Here is a 27,436-nt window from a genome sequence, read left to right on the forward strand (position 1 = left end):
TCTTAACAACAAGGATGCGAAATCCAGTGTCTTGTTCATATTTTAGCACTTTCTATATAACTAAATTCCCTATTTATTTTCACCTGAACATAGTAACACTGCACATTTGTTTATGGTGGGAAGTGGAAAAAACATGCAATGTACTGTTAAACAGTTGCCATATTCCATCTTATATCAGTGGCGAGTAGTCTGTAAAGTACAGAATTGCTATAAACAGTTTAATATCCTGAGTATTCACCTTAGGAAGGAGCACCTCAAAACAGAATTACCATTTATTTCTCTCATGACAATTACCCAGTGTATGTTGGGAGTACAGGGAAGTTAATTATAATAGCTTGCATATTTAAAACAAAACAAAAACTTGCTGCTAGAAAAGATCTAGATATTAAAAATAAAGATGAATACATTTTCCTCACCAAAATTAACATTTAAAAAATAAAAAATCCAAGTTCCACTAGATTAAAATATTTAAGTATGTTTTAATAAATATTTACATTAGAATTGCCATATCATTACACATGCAAAGACAAAACTGATACCTTGTCAAACAAGTTTTGGCATTTAACAGTTTATCAATTGAGCTAACTGTTTGGGTATTTTTTCAAGAGTTTTACTTATCTTCTTGTTTTGTACAGAGAGCAAGATACTGGAACATATGTGGATATTTATAAATATGTCTTGCTTAGTGTGCATGTATATAGCCTGTTGACAGCAGCAGATTGTAAAGGGTACATTTGGCAGATGTTTACTTCCTGTGCTGCCTAGCAAATTGTAGTAGGCATGTCTTGACATTCCACTGAATTCAAGGGAATGGCTGTATTAAACTGTAGCATATGAGTTGTAGGTGGGGTCCAATAGCCAATTAATTATCGGTAAGTATCATTTTGTGGATTTTGCTGTACTTTCCAGAAAAACAGATGTATTTACATGTGTAAAGCAGCCCACTACAAGATGAGGAACAAATTCTAGGATATTTACAGCTAGTACTGTGGCATAGTAATAGTAAAGTTTTTAACACATTATTCTTAGTAAGAAAAATATGTGCATAGTCCATTGAAGTCCCAGTCAAAGATAATAGTTGAAGACAGACTTTTGGACATCAACATTCCCTTTTTTGCTTGTTTTTTCTTTTTCTTTTTTGTTGATGATGTTCTTTCACCATCTTCTTTTAATCTTCCAGTAGCAATTCCAGTTCTTCTATAGGTACCCTTACTCTCAATTCTTTTTCAGTCATTAGATCTAGGGTCTCTTGCAGTTGATCTGGAAAATACTCTATTGCATCCATATACAGCACCTATGAATACAATTAAAAAAAAAAAAAAAAAACATTTACTCAGCCATCTTTCTGTTCAAGAAAGAGGGACTAGACAGAAAGGAGTACATACAACTAGCAGATGCAACCAGCATTTCAGCATACATAGAAAAAAAAATCAAGATAGGGTGGCAATCCTGTAGTCAGGGGTATGGACTATAAATGACTAGGTCTCTTCTGTTTCTAAAACTATATTTCTTTTATTAGCAACCAAATGTAGGGTCTGAAATGTGCTGAAGTTCTTGAAGCTCCTTTTAATTTCAATGGGAGTCATAGGTACTCACCAATTTATTTATTTTCTGCTATCTCTGAATTCCTTCTAATTTGTCTTCTACATATTTCTGCTACTGAAGTGCTCAGAATTAAACACGGAACTCAAAACACCATCTCTCCAGGGTCACAGGGAGGGGGATCGTCTCCATGATTTATACAATACGATTCCTCAACTTATGAAACTGAAAACTCCACTGGCCACTTTATTTATTTATTGTTTGCCCTGCAAATTCACCTCTCATTTGTAGTCAATCTTTAGTATCTTTTGTAATCTACTTACAATCTTTAGTAAGAGTTCCCTCAGATTTCATTCTTTTTCCACATATGTATCATGGCTAATTACATCCTAAACTTTTCAAATTTATTTCTAAATATAAAAATCTTCATTTCTTGATGACCAACTTAAATTAAAAAAAAAAAAAAAACAAACTTACCTTTGCCCAGGGACAGTTCTGAAGGGCTTTATAAAACAGTCCTTTGCTCCTTTCTTTATTTCCTAGAGAAAACTGTGAGGGGGGGAAAAATCCATATTTCAAATAAATTGTGGCTGCTGAAGTGATATTTTGTGTCTTCTTAGAAGCAGAGAAACTACCACGCAAAAGTTCAGACAGAGTTTCCCTGGTGAGGAGTCCTTTACAAACAGATTGTATAATAGGCATATATGTAATATGGTATATTATATTAATGGACTATGATATGAGCAATGCCTTTATGAGTTAGGAGTTGGCCCTTCATAACTCACAAGTGGCAGAGTGAAACAGAAACACATCAAAGAATGACAGAAAGAACCTGTTTGACTTCATTTGCAGGACAGCACTACTCTAATACCGCAGTCAGATGTTAGCATTAAGCAACTCCTAGCATGGAAGACCAGGGCTCCAAGGCAAGTACATTAGCAACTGAGCTATACTATCTTTTCCTGCTAATTTCTAAATACTCTGTCATCTTAACTTTTCTCTTTCCTTAAAAAACTAGAATATCTAATTGTTCCATTTCCAGAGTTTCCTCAATTCTAAATTTGCTAAGAAGTGCCCTCCATTTGTCCATACAATGTTAGTATACTGCAATTTGTACGCAAGTAATAATATTTACATGCACAACAATATTTGCATTTTATAAAGGGCAAATTCTATCACCTGCCTACAAAAGCGATAAGCCCACAAAAATGTGCATAGGAATGATAGTGCACATAGTTTCTCACACACAGCAGGAGAAAGGGTTGAGGTCTTCTTGAAAATGTAGACCCTTTTGTTTGCAAAAATTAACTTCGCATCTGTGAAAAATTTGGCAGGTCTAGCTATACAATTTATAAATTCTGTGTGAGATTATGAGCTCTCTATGTTTAGCAGACTGCAAATTCTATTTTGAATATCTGGGGGTAGATGTTTCCTCTGTTGTACTTTTGCCTCCATAATGGACAAAAATCCCACGGGGGAGTGATACAGGGCTGACAATAAAGGTTCATTAACTCGGGATGATCCTCTATTCAAATATAAATATAACTGACAACAGATTGACAAACCACTTCTGGGTGGGAGCCTGAAGAGGGCACCTGGCGACAAAGTCACCTGATAAGGATTTGAGGTGACCTGACAGAGACTAGACAGTGATTAAAAGGACAGGAGTTGAGTGATTTGAGATCTTTAGCCACTTTCACCAAGTATCCACACCTACTGTAAGCGCCAACAAAAAACCTTGCTGGAACTTAAGAGCAAATTGGCCCAGTTTTATAGCACATTATCTTTACTGAAGAATCTTATGTGCTATTTACAAGAGCCATTTCTAAAGCTTTCATCACGTCAATTCCAAGAGGTTGTTATAATGTCTACATTCTCTATCTAGATAAGGAGCATGGAGAACGCCTCAATCAGTATGAAGAAAGTCGTGATCCAGACATCACCACACATGTTGAGACAGCTTGAATATTTCTAGAAGAGAGGAGAGCAGGTTAACATAGAACTAAACACCCTGAGATCCAGCCAAAGCCAGGGCATTAATCAGAAAACTTGGTGCTGCTCAGCAACCTCCAGGATAGTGCCAACACCCACTCTCTCCAAACAACATTGCTACCCACCTGATAAATGTTGCAAAGGCAGATAAGGACAAAAAGTTTGAAGGAGAGATGAAGAAATAGTGATGGCACTAGAAACAGTGTATACCTAAAACTGAAGACTTCAGCCTTTTGCCACAGATGAAACAGAAAGGGCGATCAGAACACTGAAAACACATGAAGCTACGGGCTTGGTAATATCTCAGCTGAATTCCTGAAGAGCCTGGGAAAAACTAGCAAACACTGAGTAACCATTTTGCTATCAAGAGTCATCTAGAAGAGACATCTAGAATTAGATGCAAGAGTCATCTAGAAGAATAAAAAGCTTAAGATCTTGCACAGGACCAAAGGTAATAAACAGTCTTGCCAAAACCTGAGAAAGGCAATTGAGTTGCAGCATATTACCACAACCCAATCTCTTTGTTAAGATTTGTGTACAAATTACCTGAAAGGCTTATCATTCAGAGAATTGCTCCCACCCCTTATCCTGAGTGTAGATCAAGCAGGTTTCAGACCAAACCACAGTACCTGTGGTCAAGTGCTGGCACTCACTGCCTACATCAAGAATGGCTTCCAGACCAGGCAGAAGACAGGTGCAGTATTCCTAGACCTTGCTGCTGCATATAACACGATCTGCCATATAGTCTTAAGGTGCAAAATGTTATTGGCCCTACCATGACGGGCTGTCAGAGGTGTGGAACTGCTGCTGAGAGACCACCAAAACAATGGTATACCTCAGGCTCAGTTCTAGCATTGACACTTTTCAGCCTCTTCACAAATGACCTTCCCTACACCACAGCCAGGCCTTTTATCTATGCAGACAACATCTGTCTGGCAGTGCAGGACCAGGATTTCAGTCACCTAGACAAAGTCTTCCATGCAGAGATGAGAAAATTGGCCCACTACTGTAAAAAAATGGAGACTCAAAGTAAGTGTCAAAGACCGTTTCCAGCTGTTTGCATCTAAACCATACATAAGGCCAACGAACAGCTCAACATCTTCCTGAATGGACTCAGACTGGACAACGACCTAATGTCTGTGTATCTAGATGTCACACTGGGCCACACCTGGACATGCAAGGAACACCTTACCAAGACCTCACTGCAAATAAAGACAAGAAACATCCTGATCAGCCAGTTATCTGGTTCAAACAAGGGAGCCAATGCGAAGTCACTAAAAAGTTCTGGGCTTTCCTTGTGCTATTCTGTAGAAGAATATTGCTACCCAATGTGGCTTAGCCCCTCTCACATAGGACTAGTGGATATGCAGCTGAATTAAACTATGTATATAACTGGTACCATGAGACCAACCAACCTGGCTTGGCTGCCGGTCCTGCCCCTTCTGACATCAGTTGACAAGTCACCTTACAGAATCTGGGTCCATCACTGTTTACAGAGTGATCCACCAATCTACCATTTTAGCTCAAGGCACCCAATTTGGACAATTCCTTTTAAGGAACCTCGATGTCACCTGCAAGCAACATACTAGGTGGCGAAGAACAAGCTTCCAACATAGCTAGTGCCTATCTCATGACAGATCCAACAGTCCAGTCCCCTGGTTTTGACTTTCCGCACCATCTGTGGGCAAAGCTCAATTGCTTCAGATTGAGTGATAAGATATACTTCTAGTGACTATAAGTAGGGCCTTCATGACTCCCCCCATTGGCACTGTGGCCAAGAAGATGTAGATCATATACTTGCAGGCTGCATCCATCAGCAAGGGCTGCCTGGTTTCCTCATGGACTTGCACAATGCCTTTCCCTCAGTTATTAAATGGTTAAGTTGCGTACACTGGAACGTCTATGTAAATGCAATTTCAACAATCACCACCAGCACAAGATATGAAAAGTTGCTGCAGGAACCTGAGTAGGAAGGGGAAGCCCTGCCTATCTGAACACAGATGGGTCCCCAAGAACTCCCAAAGGAAGGATGAACTAAAGTGAGCATTATTTTCAGGTTGTTTGTTGTTTTCTAGATGATCTGTACTTTGTGTATATCTTGTGCTTTAGTAAAGAATGCTTTAGAATTCTGTGCATTTAACAGTTACATCTACCACGAGCCCCTCTGGAAGTAGTAAACCAGAAGGCTCACACTTCTGAGTGGCGTTCTGGGAAAGGGTAGGTTCAAACTACAAGGGGAGATTGATAGCTAAGCACCGGTTCCAATGATGGGGCAGTGGGCTGTGTGATCTCAGTGGGGATGACAGAAGATCTGCACCCTGAGAGCATGCTCAGAGGCTGTAAGACTGTCCCTGTTCACTATGCCTGGGCTCTGTTTTAAGCCTCCGGAGTCTGAACAAACAGGATCTAGCAGCTGAATCCCCTCACAGCAGTCTGATGAGTGGCCAAGAGGGGGCTGCTCATCAGAACCTCTGACGGCACCTAGGTAAAGGAAGGTAAATCCTCTTCCTAGAAATGCCAGCTTGGATATCTGATGGGGAAAGTACAGAACACACCAGCAGCACAGAGCTTTAAAACAGTTTTGAGTGCATTAGATGGCTGGTCTCATTATTTGGTCATCATTTATATGTAAAGATTTTAATAGTTTCTTACAAAGGGAATAGTTTGAATTGACCAGGTTTGAAAATAACTTTATGTAAAGGAAACTCTGTGGTAAATCTAGATCTAAACAATGCCTTCCTACACCAACAATTTACAAAGTTCCTTGGGGTCTTCAAGGAGCAAGAGATTTTTCAACTGTAAGTGATTTAACATTTTCACTTGGTTTCAATACATTAATGATTCTATTAAGATCAACAGGTTTCATGCTGAAGTGTAGGATTTCTATTTCACATAGATGAAATATTATTTGTAGATACCGATTGGGTTCTTTTGGGTCACTAAACCTTTTATACTGCATGGTGAGATTTACAAATGCTAGATAGCAACACACTTCATTTAGTTGTCACAACTGAGCACTAAAATTTACATCTGCTGTTGTTCTGCAAACAGCTCTCAAAATATCATTCTGCCTCTAATTCTTTCTTAAAGAATAAATGGGATTTTAGGGGAAGGGGAATACTGATTCAAAATCCAACTGAATTACTGATTCTGTTAAAGATGGAGAAAGACCTTGTCGAAAATACTTAAGACTGAATGAACTAAACAAATCTCAAGATCTGATAAGATCTACAGGACTTTCTGGTGACATTGGACAGACATAACATTTACTTTTAAGTGGTAATATCTGCAGAGCTGAACATTACTAAATAATTGGTTTTACCCCTCAAGAAGCTTTTTGGTGCCATCGATGTTAGGTGAAGAATTATTATTGCGTCTTATTCTCATCTGACACCAATAACTCTTCCACAAGTGAAAGTGTAAGGATTACATTTTATCATAGGTAGCATTTTTATCATTCAGACACACATGGTACAAATGTCAAACCAATTTTTGTTTAGCGTTGGGGATGTGACACTGGCAGACCAGGTGCCAGCTCATGCCAAAGCCCAGGGCCTCATTGAGCACTGACAAATGTTTAGCTGGAAACCAGTCCAGCTTACCCATGGGTTAAGTTCAGAATAAAAAAGCCCCCCTTTATCTTCCTTTTCTGAAAAACTTGATCCAAAAAGCTGGGGAATGGAACATTTAGAGCAGCGGTTCTCAAACTTTAGCAACTGTGGACCCTCATTTTGATTTTAAATTTTTCACGGACCCCCAAGCTCCCTGCTCAGCCCCAGGCCCTGCCCCCAATCCATCCTTTCCCCCTAGGCCCAATCCCTGCCCCACCTCTTCCAGTCCCTGTTCCACCCCTGCCCCTCTTCCTGCCACCTCCCATGAGCGCGCCCCATCTCCGCTCCTCCCCCTCCCTCCCAGCATCTCCTGCACACCGCTGAACAGCTGTTCTCTGGCATGCAGGAGGCACTGGGAGGGAGGGGGAGGAATTGACCAGCGTAGCCGGTGGCCCTGGACATGACTCGCAGACCCCTTGGAATACCCTCGTGGAACCCAGTTTGAGATACCCTGATTTAGAGAAATGATACAAGAGGGGCTCAGAGATCTGATCACTTTCAAAATAGAAAACGGGATGAAACTTTTTATAAAGAAGTGCCCAGCCCACAATGGCCACCTCAGCAGACATTTCCATTTTGACTTTACCAACAAAAACAAAATCTAATGGAGACATAACCATAATTATCGCATATAGCTAGTAAAGCAGCTACAGCTTAATCTTCAAGACCTTAAAGATCCTTATCCGCTGTGCTATCTAAAATAAACGGAGTTGACTTCTATAATTTTCCTATTTGTTCTTCCTCTTTCCTTAACTTCTGTCAACCTATCTTTAAACTGCAAGCTCCATAACAGGGACAGTCCATTCCTGAATGTCTGAAAAATGCCTACCACATTGTGGCCACTGCCATAAGCAAACAGTAATACTACTTAGTATCTCTTACTTGCTAAAACTATGTTGCAAGGACATTACAACTCTTCACTAAACCAACACAGTTTAAATCAGCAGTTCTCAACTGGGGGGGCTGCAAACAGGTCTTAGGGGGTCTGCCAAGACCCACTGCCCCACAGGGGCCAGAGTCCCGAGCCCCGCTGCCTGGAGCTGAAGCACGGAGCCCCACTTTCCCACTGCCTGGGGCTGAAGTTGAAAAACACCAAAGCTGCAGAAAACAACTGTTTTTCTGCATATAAAAGCCTGAGCAACTGAGCTTTGCAGGGGTCTGGACAATTGCCCTGCTTGCTACAGGCCCCAGCTTTTACATGCAGAAAAACAGTTGTGACACAGGTGGGCAGTGGAGTTTTTATAGCATGTTGGGGTGAGCTTCAGTAAGAAAAAGGTTGAGAATCCCTGCATTTCCTCAAATATTCCCTTCTGTAGGAACTGATATGACTAACATGTGCACCAAACTTCAAAATGATAAATGTAAGCATCTTTCAACCCACCCATACCATATAGTGCCCACTGTTAACCAGAAATTCCAAATATGGTAAATATAATAAAATTAAGCCCAAACACTGTTCTAATCTCACCAGAAAGTTCAAATACATTCTCCACAGCAATGGACAATGGGCACCATTTTCACTCTGAATTGCATGTTCAAATAGAGCTTTGATCCGATTTGTTAACCCAGTTTCAGGAATTGTTGAATGTATTTCTCCAACATCTACTCTGAAACAGAAAAGCAAACAATATATACATGAGGTAAACAACTGTATCCTTATACAAGAAGGCGAGAGTAATTTTACTGCTTCCATTCCACAGAAAATTGCACAAATGTATTAGGAACCTCATGCTGCTTTCTCTGTTAACATTTAGTGCTCTCATATTAAACTGAATTGGAATATATGCTGGTCCAACTGGCATTTTAATATATAAACCAACAAAAAAAATGAGGTATTTATTTTTCTTTGTGGAAAGGACGTCCGGCATATCAAAATAATTATCACTCTAAACTCAGAGTTGAGAAAAATTATCATTTTTTCTAGGTTATAATATCCTAATTCAATGTAACCTGAGGGCACCTATGGATTCTAGTTTTTACCCAGCATGACACATTACTATTCTTCAGACATTTTAGCCTATATGTTAGAAGTAAATAAAACAAAGCTTTTAGCAACATCAACAACTGTAACACTTAAAAAAAAAAAAATCAACATATGCTCTCAAGATTACGCAACATATTTAAATTGTCTAATGTGTTCTGCACATTCTGTTCTGCATTCAGAAACATACTGAAGTATGAATAACAATAGTTTAAATAACTAATAAAAATAGTGTAATTAACACAGAATGCTGAAAACAGCACAAAAACATCAATGATCGGAGATTAAATATTTTTGACACCATTTAAGAATACTGTAGTCAGGCTCAATCACTTGTAGGTGCAAGTTTCCATAACGAATCACAAAGGAGTCTGGGGGGGGGGGGGGGGGTTGAATTAAAAAGCCAAAACAAAAACGTAAATTAAGAATAAGTTTGCATTCAACTAACTAGGCTGGGGGGTGCATTTAGCACATAAACAAACTATAACTAGCCTATAAAAAAAAGTTAATGACCTTCAATTTTGCTAGCTCCTTCTATTCTCTAGAAATTTCCCAAAATACATCTTTAGCAAACCTGAAAGTGCAAATAGAGTTTGTAGAGGCTAAAAAGAATCTTTAAAAAGAGCAGAGATTTTATTTATTGAATTCCTCTTATTCCTCATTAGTGGGGGCATTCAACATATTTTATGCATAATTAATCATTTGTATCTTTGTCCTGTAATAGGAATTTATACAAATGGATAATACAATCTGCACAAAGGTGTCTGGGTTAAAGATGACTTAATCCAGGAAAGAATGAAATACTGCAGGGAAAGTAATCTGACCAAAGGCAAACACCAACAGCACAGAGCTGCAATCATCCATTTTTTAAAAGCTTGTAATATTTTGATCTCTTCTCCATTACAGCACCAGGTCTCCTTGATCTCTCTCTGCGCTGCAGTGATACCAATTAAATCACTTAATGCGTTCAGATGCTGTAAAATGAGCATTGTGGGCTTTTCATTTATTAAAACAGTCCAGCTAGCATACTAGGCAATTCTTTGCTCACTATCAAAGACCTGAGAATTGCCCCTGTCCTCTTTTAATGTCTGAAGGAAGAAGGCATGGGCTATTCTCAAATTTCCACCAATGAGCAAAGATTAATCTGATATTTATGATAATTAGTCATCTGCTGATTTAAAGAGACTTCTCGTTACAATAGTCAACATACAGTATCCAGACTGCAACCAACAGCAAGTTCTAAATTGCAACATGCTGTCTTCCTTTACATTTTATCACAAACTATTACAATTTATGACTTCACTATACTGAGAGCTCAAGAACAAGACTGTCACTTGTGTGGTTTGAGAAATGTTTGAGGGCAGTGTGATCCAGCAGAAAGAATATGGGACAAGAGTCAGGAGATTTACATTTTATTCATGATTCTGCCACTGATTCACTGTGAGATCTTGAACAAATACCCTCTCCACTTTTACAGATGAGGAAACTGAGGTTTGAAGATAATGACAGTACCCACTCTCCTTAGTAAAGTGATTTGATAGCTACAGATGAAGAGTGAAGTGGACAGTATTACTGTCCGGAGTTCTATTACCTCTGAACATTCTCGACAAGCTTCTTTCTCATCTCCTCTGCTTGGATTGCAAACAGCCACGGCTCTAGGGACTTAGTAGACCTTGTGACACTATCAAAAAATCTTCGTGCTTTGCTAGCATTGTGAGACTTGCTTTGGATCTGGATATATGACCTCCAAAGAGACTGGTTGCTAGGATACAGCTTCAAAGCCTCCGTTAGTGCCTCTCGCAGTGGATTTAAAGGGTAAATGCTAACTTTCATATGGTACCTGAGTAAATTTGTGTGCATGAGTGTGACAGCTTCAAGAGCAGTGGGGAAATTATGAATGCCAAGATTTTCTCCAATGCTTTCAAACTTCTGTGAAGTAGAACCTTTAAGCTTTTCAGAAATACGTCTACATATTAATACAGCAGCATCAATCCCAACAGTCAAATACTGGAAAAGTGCATAACAACCAACTAAACTAACCAGCTGGCTAGAACTGCTGGCCTGATCCCAGTTAGAGACTGGACTTTCATTTAAATAATCTTGCAACGCATGCTCATATGCCTTCCGAGCTTTCAAGATATTCACAGATAGCACTTGCCCAGTATAAGGTACATATGGCCCACTTTCAGCCAGTTTGGTCAATATATGTAAAGCACGTGACATAACGGTTTCCTCCAAACTCTCTAGTAGCTCCACTTCCAGTGAAGCATAAAGCAGGCTTAGATTACAGAGTTGGGTATTTCTCATTCCTTCAGTGCCTGCCAAGCAAAGAGCTGTATCAAACACTTTTCTAGCATCTTCAGTGTTGCCAAGTAACCATTCCAAGTAAGCATACAGTTTCCAGAGGGAAAGGTTGTTTCGGTTTTCAGATGCCTTAAGGAGATTCTTGGCTAGTTTTTTGCTTTTCTTTCCCTGTGACTTCAGTTTCTTCTTGTTTTTTGCTTGGAGACACTGAACAACCTGCATGTAAAATTGACAGAATAAAATTTGGAGGGGGAAAAAAAAAAAAAAAACCACCCAACCCACAGTTGTATTTGGGTTCATTGTTCTATTTCTGTATTCTTCAGCATCACTAGCCCATTAAAGATTACTGCATCAACAGCATTCCCCATAGGCACAACCACTGGGAGGACGAGAGGAAAAAAATACCCTCACCACCTTAGCTTCGCTCTCATGACAAAAAAATTAATCCGTTTCCCTCCCCGTGCTGGGCCACCAGCCAGCTCATGTCACATGTCACTTATACTGCAGGGAGTGGTTGTATGGAACAGAGAATCAGCAAAAACAAACTGAGGCCTTCTCCACACCAGGATTTTTAGCCACCAGTGCAGCTACACTGCTGCAAGCCTCTATCGTAGACTCAGAGTGAGAGTGTAAACCCATTACTTACCAATGTGCTTTACTATGGTTTAAAACTGCGATAAGATATACCAATGCATCCTACCTACAACTAGGGATCTGCAGTAGTTCCTTCACTGGTGAAGCTACACCAGAGGCTAAAAACCCCTTTGTAGGCCTAAAAAAGACTGAATCCTTTGCCAAGTGTCAGATCTGTTTACTGCAGGTGAATACCACTCCCTATCAAGCTGCCTTCACATGCATTCCACCCACATTAGTATTTCATGACAGGCAATTTGGGAAGACTTTGCAAAGTGCTGAAAATGTTATTACCATTTAAAGCAAAGAAACTCTTTCCTCTGTCCCAGTATTTGTCAACCACCCAAAAATATACCCGATTTATATAAAGCAACAAAGAGTCCTGTGGCACCTTAAAGACTAACAGATGTATTGGAGCATAATTTTCGTGGGTGAATGCCCACTTCAATTATATACAGGTTCATCATTCTTATTGATACATTTTTTATTCTTATAATAAATTTAAAGGGGATTGTAAAAAAAAAATTTTTTTTTTTTTTTTTTTTTACTTTGAATAAGGGGTCACCAACCTGAAATGGTTGAGAAAACATTGCTCTATACAATCAGACACAATCATGGGCTAGTAGAATTAAAACTGAATTACATGATCAGATTCTACTTTCCAAATGATACTATACTATTTTTTCAACAATGTAATGTGAGTAGCGAGTTTCCTTGTTAAGTACTCGGGTACCATATCATTCAGGCACCCAGCTAAGTATTATACAAAATGCCTTGGTAGATTAGATTTCATAGGAGCTCTTGCCTCACTAACTATGCATCTTGTATAACCACCGCTTATGGACTCTCTCTAGCATACACAAAGTATTACACAGTAATAGACAATGTAATGTATCTAAGAATGTAGAAAAAATATACTATTTTTCAAAGAATAACATGTTATTGTGTAATTATAGACTATTGTGATATATATGCATAAGTGAACAGAGTTAAAGCTGAGTACACCACCTTAACTATAGCTTTTCCTGACGTTTGAGTGCTCAACCTCCACTTTATCTTAATGTTGCTTATTTTAATGGTATAAAAAATGTACACAATAAAACTATAAGCCACACTGAGAGACAGTGCACAAATACTTAATTACCTTTGAGATTTCATATTGTAGCCAACAGACAGAAAGGTGTGACTTTTCCTTTCCTGAAAACAACGGCAATATTAAATGAAAGACATTCTGTATGAACTCCTCTCCTTCCTTACAGTGTCCCATGCGCTGTCTCCCTCTGGTCATTGTGTCCATATGGCCAATACTATTGACTCCAGAAAGCAGTGAGTCAAAAGAAGTCAGTGGCTTTTCAGACTGCCCAGTGTCAAAAATATTGTTCTCATCCATAGCGATATAGAGATTTGAAGGAAAGAGACTACACCCACATGGGACTCCCACAAATTGCAGAAATGAGTATAGCAGCTGAAACTGAAGATCTGGACTAGAAAGTCTGATTAAAGATGGCCCAAGATCATCAAACAATACCTAGAAAAAGGAATAAAATAGTTAATTTAATTATAATTCAACCAAATAAGTCTATAATTTATCAAGCAGCTTTCTGAGTTAAATATTTTCAAAAATGAATATGAAATGGTGATGGAACTTGATTCGAATTAAGAAAAACAAGGCAAATTAGACGAGTAATAGCCCCCTTCCAGAGAAGGCTGCGGGCCCAATCTGCAGATAATAGACTTCTACAGTTCTGGATTACTGAAAGGATTGCAGGATCTCCAATGACCTCTTCAAGAAACTTATATACAGGGGTCCAAAAGGAATAATTTTTAAATTATTCCTTATATTGTTTTACTTGTCTTTACCTTGATGCTGATGTCTGATCACTTATTCTAACTATATTTTCTTTGTCTAAAAATCTAACTTTCCTCTCTCTATTTGCATGGGTTTCAGTTTTACTTATTTCTCCTGGTTCTATAATAAAATTATAATTGATTACATGTATCCCAGTAGTGCGTAGAGCCCAAGACCCCATTGTGTTAGTCATTGAACAAACATATAACAGACTGTCACTGCCCCAAAGAGCTTGCAATCTAAGTGTAAGAATATAGTATCTTATATAAAATAACTAACTACTCTGGGTGATTATTTACTTTTTGTTAGTTTGTTTTTTCCCCATGTTCTCAAGTCAGATGCTTATTTTATAAGTGGTCAACTTTCAGGCAGCAAAATGGTCTTTCAGTTTGCTCATTTAATAAGGAAGTCTTTTTTTCTAAATGCAGATTTTATTAACCACTGTACAGTGCATCTCAGAACGTTTATAAAGATTAAATCTCACAAGACTTCCATTTTACAGATGAGCAAAAAAAAAAGGAACAGAGAGGTCAAATGACTTGCCCAAAGTCAGACAAAAGAGCCCACAGGACAGATATGCAAATACAACACAGAACCAGTCCGACACTTGAACTTTACTGAAACATAAGTGATTGAGTTACTGTCTATGTGTCTGTTCCTCTGTAGAAATGCAATGGCAAGCAATGAGGTGGGATGTATGTGGAAGTGGGAGTGGGATGTGGGAGGGGAGAAACAGAGAGCACAAACAGCTTGAGCTCCTTCCCTCACCTGGTACAACTCCAAAAGCAGCCACAAAGCTCCATGCAGCTCTCTTTGAGAACAGGGGCTGACTAGCAATGATAGCAGCTCTACGCTCCTCAACATATGCACATGACCAAGGGGACTGGGGACATGGAGTGTCGCTAGTACCAGGAGGCAAGTACCAAGGGAGGTGAGTGCTACACCCTTTAAAGAAAAATGTATGGTATTATGATTGCTACTAGTGAGCAAACTCCTTCCAGCACTCATGGAGCTATTATGCCTTCTTCCCTAGGCAGGCAAAGGGCCTCCCAGCCACTATTGCTTAGTGCTTTGTTTCTGCATACCTGCACCCCAAGGAGCAGAAGAATGGTATTAACAAGGCAATGGCCAAGTTCACTATTTAGAACCCTTTGGGCAACAGTAAAATTGCCAAAATCACATCAGTTTCATGCTGCTTGAAAAAGCAATGCATGACAGAGGCAGGTACTCAGCTATTCACAAGGAATGAGAACACAACTGGAAGAATGGTAAAGAGGCTGTGGGAGAGGCAGAGTAACGGACACCCTCCCCATTTCTTACAGCAGTTAGAGAGGTCTGGAAAGGAGAGGAGAGACAGAAAGATTACTTACCTATACAGTAACTGGAGTTCTTCAAGGTGTTTCATCCCTATGGGTGCTACATGTGAGGATTTGCATGTGCCTATGCACTCTTGATCAGAGATTTTTGTCATCAGTCCATGGGGCCACGCTTGCACCCTACACATTCTCATGCTCTTATATAAGGGCACAAGAAGGGGTGGACCCACCACCACTCCAGTTCCTTTTCAACCATAAAGTCCAAAGCAGAGGGGAAGGAGAGTGGGTAGTGGAGCACCCATACTTCCTATCTTTCCTATGTAGTGGGATAGTAATGGCAGTTTTTCAAAGAGACAACTTTCTCTAACTGTTTTTCCTTTAGACTTGCTTCCCAAGGGAACTTACCTACCAACTCCCTGAATTTGCTAAAGTCTGCCTTCTTGAAATACATGGTCTTTATTAAGTATCAGAGGGGTAGCCGTGTTAGTCTGAATCTGTAAACCGGGACTCTCTTTTTGCCCCAGCACCCCCACGAACATGATACAGTTCTGCAGTGATCTGGAAGCCTACTTTCGCCGCCTCCGACTCAAAGAATACTTTCAGGATAACACTGAACAGTGCACTGATACACAGATACCCTCCCACCAACAACACAGGAAGAAGAACTCCACATGGACTCCTCCTGAGGGTCGAAATGACAGTCTGGACCTATACACAGAATGCTTCCGCCGACATGCACAGGCAGAAATTGTGGAAAGACAACATCGCTTGCCTCATAACCTAAGTCGTGCAGAACGCAATGCCATCCACAGCCTCAGAAACCACCCTGACATTATCATCAAAGAGTCTGATAAAGGAGGTGCTGTTGTCATCATGGACAGGTCTGACTACTAGAAGGAGGCTGCCAGACAACTCTCCAATACCAAATTCTACAGGCCACTTTCCTCAGATCCCACTGAGGAATACACTAAGAAACTGCACCATCTACTCAGGACACTCCCTACACTAACACAGGAACATGGTCTTTATTGTGCTGTCTTCCCTCCTACCATTCCTTAGAATCATGAACTGTATCATTTCATGATCACTTTCATCCACGCTGCCTTCCACTTCCAAATTCTCAACCAGCTCTTCCCTATTTGTCAAAATCAAATCTAGAAGAGCCTCTCCCCTAGTGGCTTTCTCCACCTTCCAGAATAAAAAATGGTCTCCAATACTGTCAAGGTTCCTTCCCCACTCTGAACTTTAGAGTACAGATATGGGGACCTGCATGTGAACCTCCAAACTGAATTACCAGCTTAGATCTAGTTTTGCTGCCACCACTCCCAAGTACTAACTCCCTTCCCTGGGTAGCCTTGAGAGACTTCTCCACCAATTTCCTGGTGAACACCGATCCAAACCCTTGGATCTTAAAACAAGGAAAAATCAATCAGGTTCTTAAAAAGAAGGCTTTTAATTAAGGGAAGAAAGGTAAAAAATCATCTTTGTAAAATCAGGAAGGAAAATAACTTTACAGGGTAATTAGATTTAAAGAGCCCAGAGGAACCCCCTCTAACCTTAGGTTCAAAGTTACAGCAAACAGAGGTAAACCCTCTAGCAAAAAGGAACATTTACAAGTTGAGAAAACAAAGATAAACCTAACACGCCTTGCCTGGCTTTTACTTACAAGTTTGAAATATGAGAGACTTGTTCAGAAAGATTTGGAGAGCATGGATTAATGTCCAGTCCCTCTTAGTTCCTAGAGTGAACAACCCCCAAAACACAGAGCACAAACAAAAGCCTTCCCCCCACCAAGATTTTAAAGTATCTTGTCCCCTTATTGGTCCTTTGGGTCAGGTGTCAGACAGGTTACCTGAGCTTCTTAACCCTTTACAGGTAAAAGGATTTTGGTGTCTCTGGCCAGGAGGGATTTTATAGTATTGTACACAGGAGGGCTGTTACCCTTCCCTTTATAGTTATGACAAATACATTCCAAGAACTTGTTGGAAATCTGTTCTTTGCTGTGTTATTTTCCCAACAGATGTTTGGGTAGCTGAAGTCCGCCATCACCACCAAGTCCTGTGCTTTGGATGATTTTTTTTTTTTTTTTTTAAATAAACTAAGCCTCATTCACCTTCTCTTCCTGGTTAAGTGGTCTGTAGTAGATCCCTACCATGACATGACACTTGTTTTTACTCCTTTTATCTTTACCCAGAAACTTTCAACAAGTCTGTCTCCTATTTTCATCTCAATCTCAGTCCAAGTGTATGAGCAACAGGTGTCAGTACTTTGAGTCAAGGAAGGACAGGCAACCGCATCAGTAATGACAGCCGAGCCTTCATAGAAGGGTGCGGTGGTATAGTACCAGATGGTAATGTCAATACGCGTGGGAAAATCCTCTTAGTAGCCCTCAGCAGAGGTGATTTGGGTTCTTCCAGGATTCAAAGGTCTTCATGAAAGAGGATCCTGGATGGTACCAGAGAATCTGGGTACTGTGTTTCGGGAGTCATCATGTCGAGAGAGATACCTGGAATGGGAGCGAAGTACGGTCCATGTGCTCTCTCTCGTGGCCTGAGCACACTGACACCAAGACTCAGGACTCAGTCATCATCCTGAGTCTTCGAGGAATCCTTTTGTTTAGAAGCCTCCTATTCTGGTACCAACACTGGTACTGCACAAGGTTCTCAGTACGCATTATGAAACTGTACTGGGATTTCAGAGGAGGAGGGAAAAGGAGGGAAAAGCCTTAATGGTACCTATACTGGGACATGAAGTCTCCTTGTTCCCTAGTTAGAGGGTGACTTTCTCCCTTATCTTGGTATCTTTCTCAGGGAAATGGGGTCTCTTCTTTTCAGATGTTCTTGAAGACTCTGAAGGCTCCCCTCCCAGGTCTTTGGTTATCGAGCAGAGGCTTGGGCAGCCACTGGAGCATTCTGAGCAGTTGAGGCAGTTGAACAATAGGAGGGACTCAGACCCTGCAAGTCTCAGGTAATATTCTATAAGAAGTTGTTTCAATCAATTCGCCTTCAGCTTTCTGGATATGCTGCTGATCAGATGCTACACTTGGAGAGGACATGCGCCTCTTCAAGGCAGCTGGAATGCCCCTTGCTGACAGGGAAGGGCCTGTGGCAGGTCTGGCAAGGTTTGAAGCCAAGGATCTTTGGCATAATCCATGAAGAAAGGCCATGGAAGGAGAGGAGCTGAGTGGAACAGGCAAAAGAATACTGAGAGACAAAGACACCCCCCACGCTCCCAAAAAAGCACAAAGCTGTGCTAAATTAAAACAAGAAAATGATGAAATAAAGAAAAAAAGAGGTCAGCAGGCTAGCAGACACAATGACGCTCCATCTCAAGCCACAGGTGGTTGAGAAGGAACTGCAGTGGCAGAGCATCCGCCCCTTCCTATATACTCTCATATCAGAGCAAGAGGATATGTAGGGAGCAGGCATGGAACCACAGACACTGCTGACAAAAATCTCCTGACATGAAGAAACAATAGTGAGGATAATTTGAAGAAATTCCTTTTCCCTTAGAGCAGCTACAGCAGTAGAAGTTTAAAATTTGTATGACACCTACTAATGAGAGGTTACTACAAAGGTGGAAGCCTTCAAGCAGGAGTAGAAGTCTCAGCACCTTCTTCCTTTCAAGCACATGAAATGACAAGGGTACTGGGCTCATAAGCAGAGTATGGCCTCTAGATCTTGCTGAGAAGCGCGTCCCCCCCCCCCCCCCCATCCTTGTCTTTTGCAACTTCCTTGGTTAGGAAGTTTTCAGAACCCACAGCAGGGGCACCTTAACTATTTCACCCCAGGCGGTGTCAGGAATAGATCAACAGGAATTTGATCTGATAAGATTAATGCAAGTAAGCGTGCGCTATCTAAAACTGCAGTTTATTAGATTTAAGCACACACAGACATAAGCAATAGGTTTAGCACATCCCAGATATTTACTTAATATCTGGAACAGTATTGAGTAATTAACAGCAGGTTCGCAGTTGCCAGTTGCTCACCCAATGGGGAGAAAAGGTGTCCGGAAAAACGTCTCTCAAGATGGCTTCAGAGGACTGCTCCAAAGTACACTCTATTATCTTTTATAACTAACTTCTATAAAACACATAAGTCATAATGACCCGTATTAGATCATTTCTTTTCCTAACTTTCAACAAACTTTCTAATATCAGAGGCATCCAGACTCAAGGTCTTCCTTCCACCAAGGTTTTCAGTCTCGGTTGTTTATTTTCCTCTCCCCTCCTCGCATTCGGATTAGCAAAACTGCCAGTAGTTTTGACCTTACTTCTGAAAGCCAGTCTACAAACTAACCCTTAACTATGTGGTGTTCTATTTCATTAATTCATGGTGGCTGAATGCACATAATATGGTAGCAATTAGCTTGATCACATTCTGGGGTACACACAACCCTCAAATCCAGGGCAACACCTTGATTATACAGATTATGGTTTGAGGTCTGGTAAATTTTTCAAGCCTAACTTATAAAACTGTAGGGACAGTTCAGGCATGGTCGTGATTTTATGAACAAGAACTTGTCTGCAAAAGGATTGGACTGGGAACACCACCACACTTCTGAAATGCCACCACAGAGCTATCACTCACCACTGACATAGGTTGGATATAAACCAATGACCTACAGGTCAAAGGCTCCCACTACCAATCCCTAGGACAGAGTTTTTCAAACTGTAGGGCACAATCAAAAAAAAAAAAAAATCCAGCCAAACCTTGCAGTAGCTAGGACCCAGAGACAGTCTGAGGAGAGAAGGAGCAGCACATTCCACCCCCACCCCAACCCACAGCAGCTCCTCCCTTCTCGATGCCTGCACTATGCTCAGCTCCAGGGAAGGTGAAGCAGTATGTCCAATAGGCTTTGGTGCCAACAAGATAGCTCCAGCTTTGTGAAGTAGCATAGTTCTGGAGCTAAACAATAACAGGGAGAAGCATCACCTCAACCCCCATGCCGTTTCCTAGTTCCACTAGTCTTCCACTTCCTTCCGGGAACTTCTCTCCCCGCAACATAATATCTGATCTCCATGAGCCCCATCAGCCTACCCTCACCAACCAGTACCTCCTCACTCCCTGGAACAATCTTACCTCAAGCCCATCAGTCGGTTTTGGGAGGGACTTCATGGCTCCCAGCAATAAACCACTGGTGAATTTTCAGTCCCACCCAAGTAAAAAAAAAAAAAATTTTCAGAACCACTGCCCTAGAGATATCCAAGACCTTCCAAAATTATTTGTTGTTTAAAACAATTATGCATGGAGTCCTTGACAGATTAACTTAAATGTAAAGAAATCTCACACACATGCGCGCACACACACACACACACACACACACACACACACACTCTCTTATATATCACAATGACCTGTCTCTCTGGGTCTTCACAATCTTCTTCAGTCTGCTTTTTAGTTTTGTCAGGTCGCCAAGGCAGCCAATGCCTTGTTTCACGGGAACATTCAATGTCCAGCCAAATTTGCCATTTAGGTACAGTTTTATCCTTTATTTCTTGATCTTCATCTACATCTTCCTCATCCTCATCTACAAAATAAACAAACAAAAAACCCAGACACTAAAATTTTGTCACTCATCCAAAAACTTAAACTTCATATATGGAAAATACATTAAAATATAAACACAAGCAGTCTTAGTGGACTGGGCACAAGACTGAAAACTGAAAAATTCTGAGTTCTCATTCTGGTTCTGACACCAACTCCATGTGTGGCCTAAAGAAAATAATAATTTGCTCTGTCTTAGTCACCCCAATGTAAAATGAGTATCATGCTTACTTACTTCATATGTACAGAAAGTGTTTTAAAAATGAAAAGCACTAGCTGTATGCAAAGTATTACTATGGAATTAAACATTACAAATTAAAATTGGAATCATTGTTTTAAACTGACTGATATGTTCAATGACTGTTTAATTTTACATGCATTAGATCTTGCCAATGCAATTAAATACTTCTCAGATTAAAAATATTCACTGAATCTAAAATCCAAGTATTAGAATCAGACTAGTTTTATAAAGTACAGCAGGATTTTAGATGGTTAAAAGCTTTTTTTTTTTTTTTTTTTTTAACCTGTGATTTCAATTCTGTTTGGTAACCTAACACTAGGATTGCAGGGGAGATTTTTCAAAACCATGGGGTTAGCTGCAGTTTTTAGAGGAAAATTGCCATTCCTCCAGCCCAACCTCACAAAACTACTGTAGCACCAACTCTAAGCTCTTGTTCCTGTCATCTAGCATTGACTGAAACTCAACTCTCTCCCCCACACTTCAGATAAAACAGGTAATGATGAGACCTTCAGTCCCTGTACTCTCTCCTTGAACCTATACTCTCCACTTCAACCAGCTCTTTCATGAGAAACAGCAGCACTCCCTTAGGCCTTGGCTACACTTGAGAGTTACAGCGCACTAAAGCCGCCTACAGCACTGTAACTCTCTCCCCATCCACACTGGCAAGGCACTTACAGCGCTGTATCTCCGTGGCTACAGCGCTGCAGGTACTCCATCTCCCCGAGAGGATTAACAGCTGGTGTGGAGTGGCTGAGACGCTGGTGCTCCAGTGTAAATGGGGAGTAACCTTATTACGCAGTGATTGACCTCCGGAAACTCCCCATAATCCTTTTAAGTGAAGGTTCCTCTCCTTGTTTTGTTGTGATGCCTCTCTTTGTTTTGTTGTGAACTCCCGTGGCTCCGGGAGCTGCTTATCGAAAAAACAAACACAGCTACTGTTTGCGGTGAATGAGTAGAGGCAGGCAGGGGGGCTCCCTTTGGAACACCCACAGCTAACGTTTGCTTGAAGAGAGAGGCGGTGCGGGGGGAGGGGGGAGGTCCGTTTCCGCGAGCGGCTGCTTATCTGGTCTGTGAGAAAAAAAAATGAACAGCTGCTGTTTGCTTTCAGTGAGTGAGAGAGGGGTGGAGGAGGAAGGGAGTTCGGAACTTGCAAGGCAGGGTGCTGACAGTGTCGGCACTCCAAAAATCCACTCTCCCCCCCACACACGCTCCCTGTCACACTCCACCCCACCCCCTCCTTTTGAAAAGCACATAGCAGCCACTTGAACGCTGCAAATGCTGCAAATGTGGCCACGACAGTGCACTGGCAGCTGGCAGTGTGGACAGACTGCAGCGCTTTCCCTACTCAGCTGTACGAAGATAGGTTTAACTCACAGCGCTGTACAGCTGCAAGTGTAGCCAAGGCCTTAGTCACCATTGTTTCATACCTTGGACAACAGCAAGGTGAAAGGTCTCCAGCAGGGACTGCTGAACAAAGGGGGTGGGGTCGTCCCAGGGCAAAATGCTTCAATCTCTCTGCCCCACATGAAGAGGGAGGCAAGGCTCTACTATACTGCTGTGTGAGAGATGTTTGACTGTGGAGGCAATGCCTCCTTCCAGAAGTAGCATCACAGACAATAACCCCTAGTGAGGCAAGGGGAAGCCAACAGAATCGTAACATTTAAGCTGGAAAGTACTACCAGGATCAGTGCTACTATGATTCTGCTCCAGAAGAAAATTTCGCTCACATATATTCAAAGGGGCTCATAAGGATAGTATCTTTAACCCATGCAGATACAGGTGGGTGTCAGCTGAATATTCACATCCCTCTCCCTTGAACGATGGGCTGGAAAAATGGGGGAGGGGCCGTTTTCAAGGAAAGATGGACAATCATGGAATCCATTTTTCCATGAGCAACATAACAAAAACACACGAGACAAGTGCTTTGGGATTTAAAATCCCTACAGCACTTAACTAAATGAAGGAGGAAGGACACCAAAGCCCTGAGGTAAGTGGGGAAGTGGGATACCGGGAAGAAGCATAAGCAGGAGAGCACAACAGGGGAGGGCTCCTGCCTCATACTGAGAAAGCAGGACTATCAGCGAGTTATCTTTAGTGCCTATACACAAATGCAAGAAGCCTGGAAAACAAGCAGGAAGAACTGGAAGTCCTGGCACAGTCAAGGAAATTATAATGAGATTGGAATAACAGAGACTTGGTGGGATAACTCACATGACTGGAGTACTGTCATGGATGGATATAAACTGTTCAGGAAGGACAGGCAGGACAGAAAGGTGGGGGAGTTGCATTGTATGTAAGAAAGCAGTATGACTGATTCAGAGCTCCAGTATGAAACTGCAAAAAAACCTCAGAGTCTCTGGATTAAGTTTAGAAGTGCGAGCATCAAGGCTGATGTCGTGGTGGGAGTCTGCTATAGACCACCAGACCAGGGAGCTGAGGTGGACGAGGCTTTCTTCCAGCAACTAACAGAAGTTACTAGATCACAGGCCCTGGTTCTCATGGGAGACTTCAATCACCCTGATATCTGCTGGGAGAGCAATACAGTGGTGCACAGACAATCCAGGAAGTTTTTGTAAAGTGTAGGGGACAGGGAGGATGAAGTGTTCTCCTACAGGTTTTTGTATATTGCCATTCCTGATATCTGACTTGTGTCCATTTATCCTCTTGCGTAGTGACTGTCCAGTTTGGCCAATATACATAGAGAGGCATTGCTGGCACATGATGGCATATATAACATTGGTGGACATGCAGGTGAATGAGCTGGTGATGTTGTAGCTGATCTGGTTAGGTCCTGTGATGGTGTTGCTGGTGTAGATATCTGGGCAGAGTTGGCATCGAGGTTTGTTGCATGGGTTGGTTCCTGAGTTAGAGTTGTTATGGTGCGGTGCGTGGTTGCTGGTGAGAATATGCTTAAGGTTGGGGGGGTTGTCTGTGGGCGAGGACTGGCCTGCCTCCCAAGGTCTGTGAAAGTAAGGGATCATTGTCCAGGATGGGTTGTAGATCACTGATGATGCGTTGGAGAGGTTTAAGCTGAGGACTGTAGGTGATGGCCAGTGGAGTTCTGTTGGTTTCTTTTTTGGGCCTGTCTTGTAGCAGGACAAGATGACAACGGCACGTCCACCAATGTTATATATGCCATCATGTGCCAGCAATGCCCCTCTGCTATGTACATTGGCCAAACTGGACAGTCACTACGCAAGAGGATAAATGGACACAAGTCAGATATCAGGAATGACAATATACAAAAACCTGTAGGAGAACACTTCAACCTCCCTGGCCACACACTAGCAGATGTAAAAGTAGCCATCTTACAGCAAAAAAACTTCAGGACCAGACTCCAAAGAGAAACTGCTGAGCTCCAGTTCATTTGCAAATTTGACACCATCAGATCAGGATTAAACAAAGACTGTGAATGGCTATCCAACTACAGAAGCAGTTTCTCCTCCCTTGGTGTTCACACCTCAACTGCTAGCAGAGCACCTCACCCTCCCTGATTGAACTAACCTCGTTATCTCCATACTGATTTATACCTGCCTCTGGAAATTTCCATTACTTGCATCTGAAGAATTGAGGTTCTTACCCAAGAAAGCTTATGCTCCCAATACTTCTGTTAGTCATGAGGGGGAAAGGAATCCAGGAGAGCTGGCTCTATTTTAAAGAATCCTTATTGAGGTTGCAGGAACAAACCATCCCAATGTGTAGAAAGAATAGTAAATATGGCAGGCGACCAGCTTGGCTTAACAGTGAAATACTTGCTGATCTTAAACACAGAAAAGAAGTTTACAAGAAGTGGAAGACTGGACAAATGACCAGGGAGGAGTATAAAAATATTGCTCAGGCATGCAGGAGTGAAATCAGGAAGGCCAAATCACACTTGGAGTTGCAGCTAGCAAGGGATGTTAAGAGTAACAAGAAGGGTTTCTTCAGGTATGTTAGCAACAAGAAGAAAGTCAAGGAAAGTGTGGGCCCCTTACTGAATGAGGGAGGCAACCTAGTGAGAGGATGTGGAAAAAGCTATGTACTCATTGCTTTTTTTGCCTCTGTCTTCACGAACAAGGTCAGCTCCCAGACTACTGCACTGGGCAGCACAGCATGGGGAGGAGGTGACCAGTCCTCTGTGGAGAAAGAGGTGGTTCAGGACTATTTAGAAAAGCTGGACATGCACAAGTCCATGGGGCCAGATGCACTGCATCCGAGGGTGCTAAAGGAGATGGCGGATGTGATTGCAGAGCCATTGGCCATAATCTTTGAAAAATCATGGCGATCGGGGGAGGTCCCAGATGACTGGAAAAAGGCTAATGTAGTGCCCATCTTTAAAAAAGGGAAGGAGGAGGATCCGGGGAACTACAGGCCAGTCAGCCTCACCTCAGTCCCTGGAAAAATCATGGAGCAGGTCCTCAAGGAATCAATTCTGAAGCACTTATAGGAGAGGAAAGTGATCAGGAACAGTCAGCATGGATTCACCAAGGGCAAGTCATGCCTGACTAACCTAATTGCCTTCTATGACAAAATAACTGGCTCTGTGGACGAGGGGAAAGAAGTGGATGTGATATTCCTTGACTTTAGCAAAGCTTTTGATACGGTCTCCTACAGTATTCTTGCCAGCAAGTTAAAGACGTATGGGCTGGATGAATGGACTATAAGGTAGACAGAAAGCTGGCTAGATCATCGGGCTCAACGGGTAGTGATCACAGCTCCATGTCTAGTTGGCAGCCGGTATCATGTGGAGTGCCCCAAGGGGTCGATCCTGGGGCTGGTTTTGCTCAATACCATCATTAATGATCTGGAGGATGGAGTGGACTGCACCCTCAGCAAGTTTGTAGATAACACTAAACTGGGAGGAGTGGTAGATATGCTGGAGGGTAGGGATAGGATACAAAGGGACCCAGACAAATTAGAGGACTGGGTCAAAAGAAATCTGATGAGGTTCAACAAGAACAAGTGCAGAGTCCTGCACTTAGGACAGAAGAATCCCATGCACTGCTACAGCCTAGGGACCGAATGGCTAGGCAGCAGTTCTGCAGAAAAGGACCTACAGGTTACAGTGGACAAGAAGCTGGATATGAGTCAACAGCGTGCCCTTGTTGCCAAGAAAGCCAACGGCATTTTGGGCTGTATAAATTGGGGCATTGCCAGCAGATCGAGGAACGTGATCATTCCCCTCTATTCGACATTGGCGAGGCCTCATCTGGAGTACTGTATCCAGTTTTGGGCCCCACACTACAAGAAGGACGTGGAAAAATTGGAGAGTCCAGTGGAGGGCAACAAAAATGATTAGGGGGCTGGAGCACACGACTTACGAGGAGAGGCTGAGGGAACTGGGATTGTTTCTTCTGCAGAAGAGAAGACTGAGGGGGGATTTGATAGCTGCTTTCAACTACCTGAAAGGGGGTTCCAAAGAGGATATATCTAGACTGTTCTCAGTGGTACCAGAAGACAAAACAAGGAGTAATGGTCTCAAGTTGCAGTGGGGGAGGTTTAGGTTGGATATTAGGAAAAACTTTTTCACCAGGAGAATGGTGAAGTACTAGAATGGGTTACCTAAGGAGGTGGTGGAATCTCCTTCCTTAGAGGTTTTTAAGGTCAGGCTTGACAAAGCCCTGGCTGGGATGATTTAGCTGGGGATTGGTCCTGCTTTGAGCAGGGGTTGGACTAGATGACCTCCTGAGGTCCCTTCCAACCCTGATCTTTTATGATTCTATGAAATGGAGGTGGCAGCTACTGCAGCAATGAATCATCACAGCCCAAGACAAGGAGATGGTTTCTAATTCAAGGCAGGAGGGACATTGCATGTCTGACTTCCTTGCCTCTTCAGGGCTAGGCCTGCCATATCAAACAAACATATAAAAAATGGTCAAGAAATAGTGGGATTTACAACATAGTTAAAATGAACACCAAAGAACCATTTTTCAAACATCAAACACTACCAGGCACCAAATCCACATGCTCAAATTCTAAGGATAAACCTTGCCACTGTCTCCATATCTGAATGAGACCCCTATACCCGATACTGACTGGGATGGGCAATGCAGGTTATGTTACACATATTTAAGGATATGATTTAGTCACAGAGGTTAGGGAAGTCATGGATTCTGTGATTTTACTGGACCTCAATGGCTTTGCTTCAGCTGGCAGCAGCGGGGATGGAGCTGGGTCTGTGCACCCCCGACGGGCAACTCCGTCTGGAGCCGGGGACGTACAACCCTGACCCACAGCTTTGCTAGAGCTGGGGCGGTGCTCCACCCTCACAACTGCAGCAGAAGCTGGGGTTGTGCACCCCCCAGACCCGTGGCTTCAGCCAGAGTCAGGGCTGCACACGCGTCTTGCAGCTACAACAGGAGCCTTGGCTGTGCCCCCACCCACGCAGCTGCGGCTGGGGCTGTGCGCCCCACAGCTTCCCATCAGCGCGGGAGCCAGGGCT

General features: G+C 42.1%; 1 protein-coding gene across 2 annotated transcripts in view; it reads right to left on the reverse strand.

The window, feature by feature from the left end:
• Window positions 1–256: 256 nt before the first annotated feature.
• The window catches only part of NRDE2 (NRDE-2, necessary for RNA interference, domain containing), a 70,109-nt gene continuing 42,929 nt past the window's right edge, over window positions 257–27,436 (reverse strand). Inside the window, exons 9-14 of one of the 2 annotated variants that reach the window (XM_054026194.1) lie at window positions 20,585–20,757; window positions 13,208–13,591; window positions 10,718–11,646; window positions 8,614–8,752; window positions 2,020–2,091; window positions 257–1,294 (exon numbers count right to left, since the gene is read on the reverse strand). In XM_054026194.1, the coding sequence (XP_053882169.1) occupies window positions 1,169–1,294; window positions 2,020–2,091; window positions 8,614–8,752; window positions 10,718–11,646; window positions 13,208–13,591; window positions 20,585–20,757 (1,823 nt within the window). In that variant the 3' untranslated portion in view covers window positions 257–1,168. Of the gene's footprint in view, window positions 1,295–2,019; window positions 2,092–8,613; window positions 8,753–10,717; window positions 11,647–13,207; window positions 13,592–20,584; window positions 20,758–27,436 lie in introns of those variants that run through there. The other variant, XM_054026195.1, reaches the window with a different exon arrangement.

Source organism: Malaclemys terrapin, chromosome 4 (genome assembly GCF_027887155.1).
Source record: "Malaclemys terrapin pileata isolate rMalTer1 chromosome 4, rMalTer1.hap1, whole genome shotgun sequence".
Classification (NCBI taxonomy): domain Eukaryota; kingdom Metazoa; phylum Chordata; order Testudines; family Emydidae; genus Malaclemys; species Malaclemys terrapin.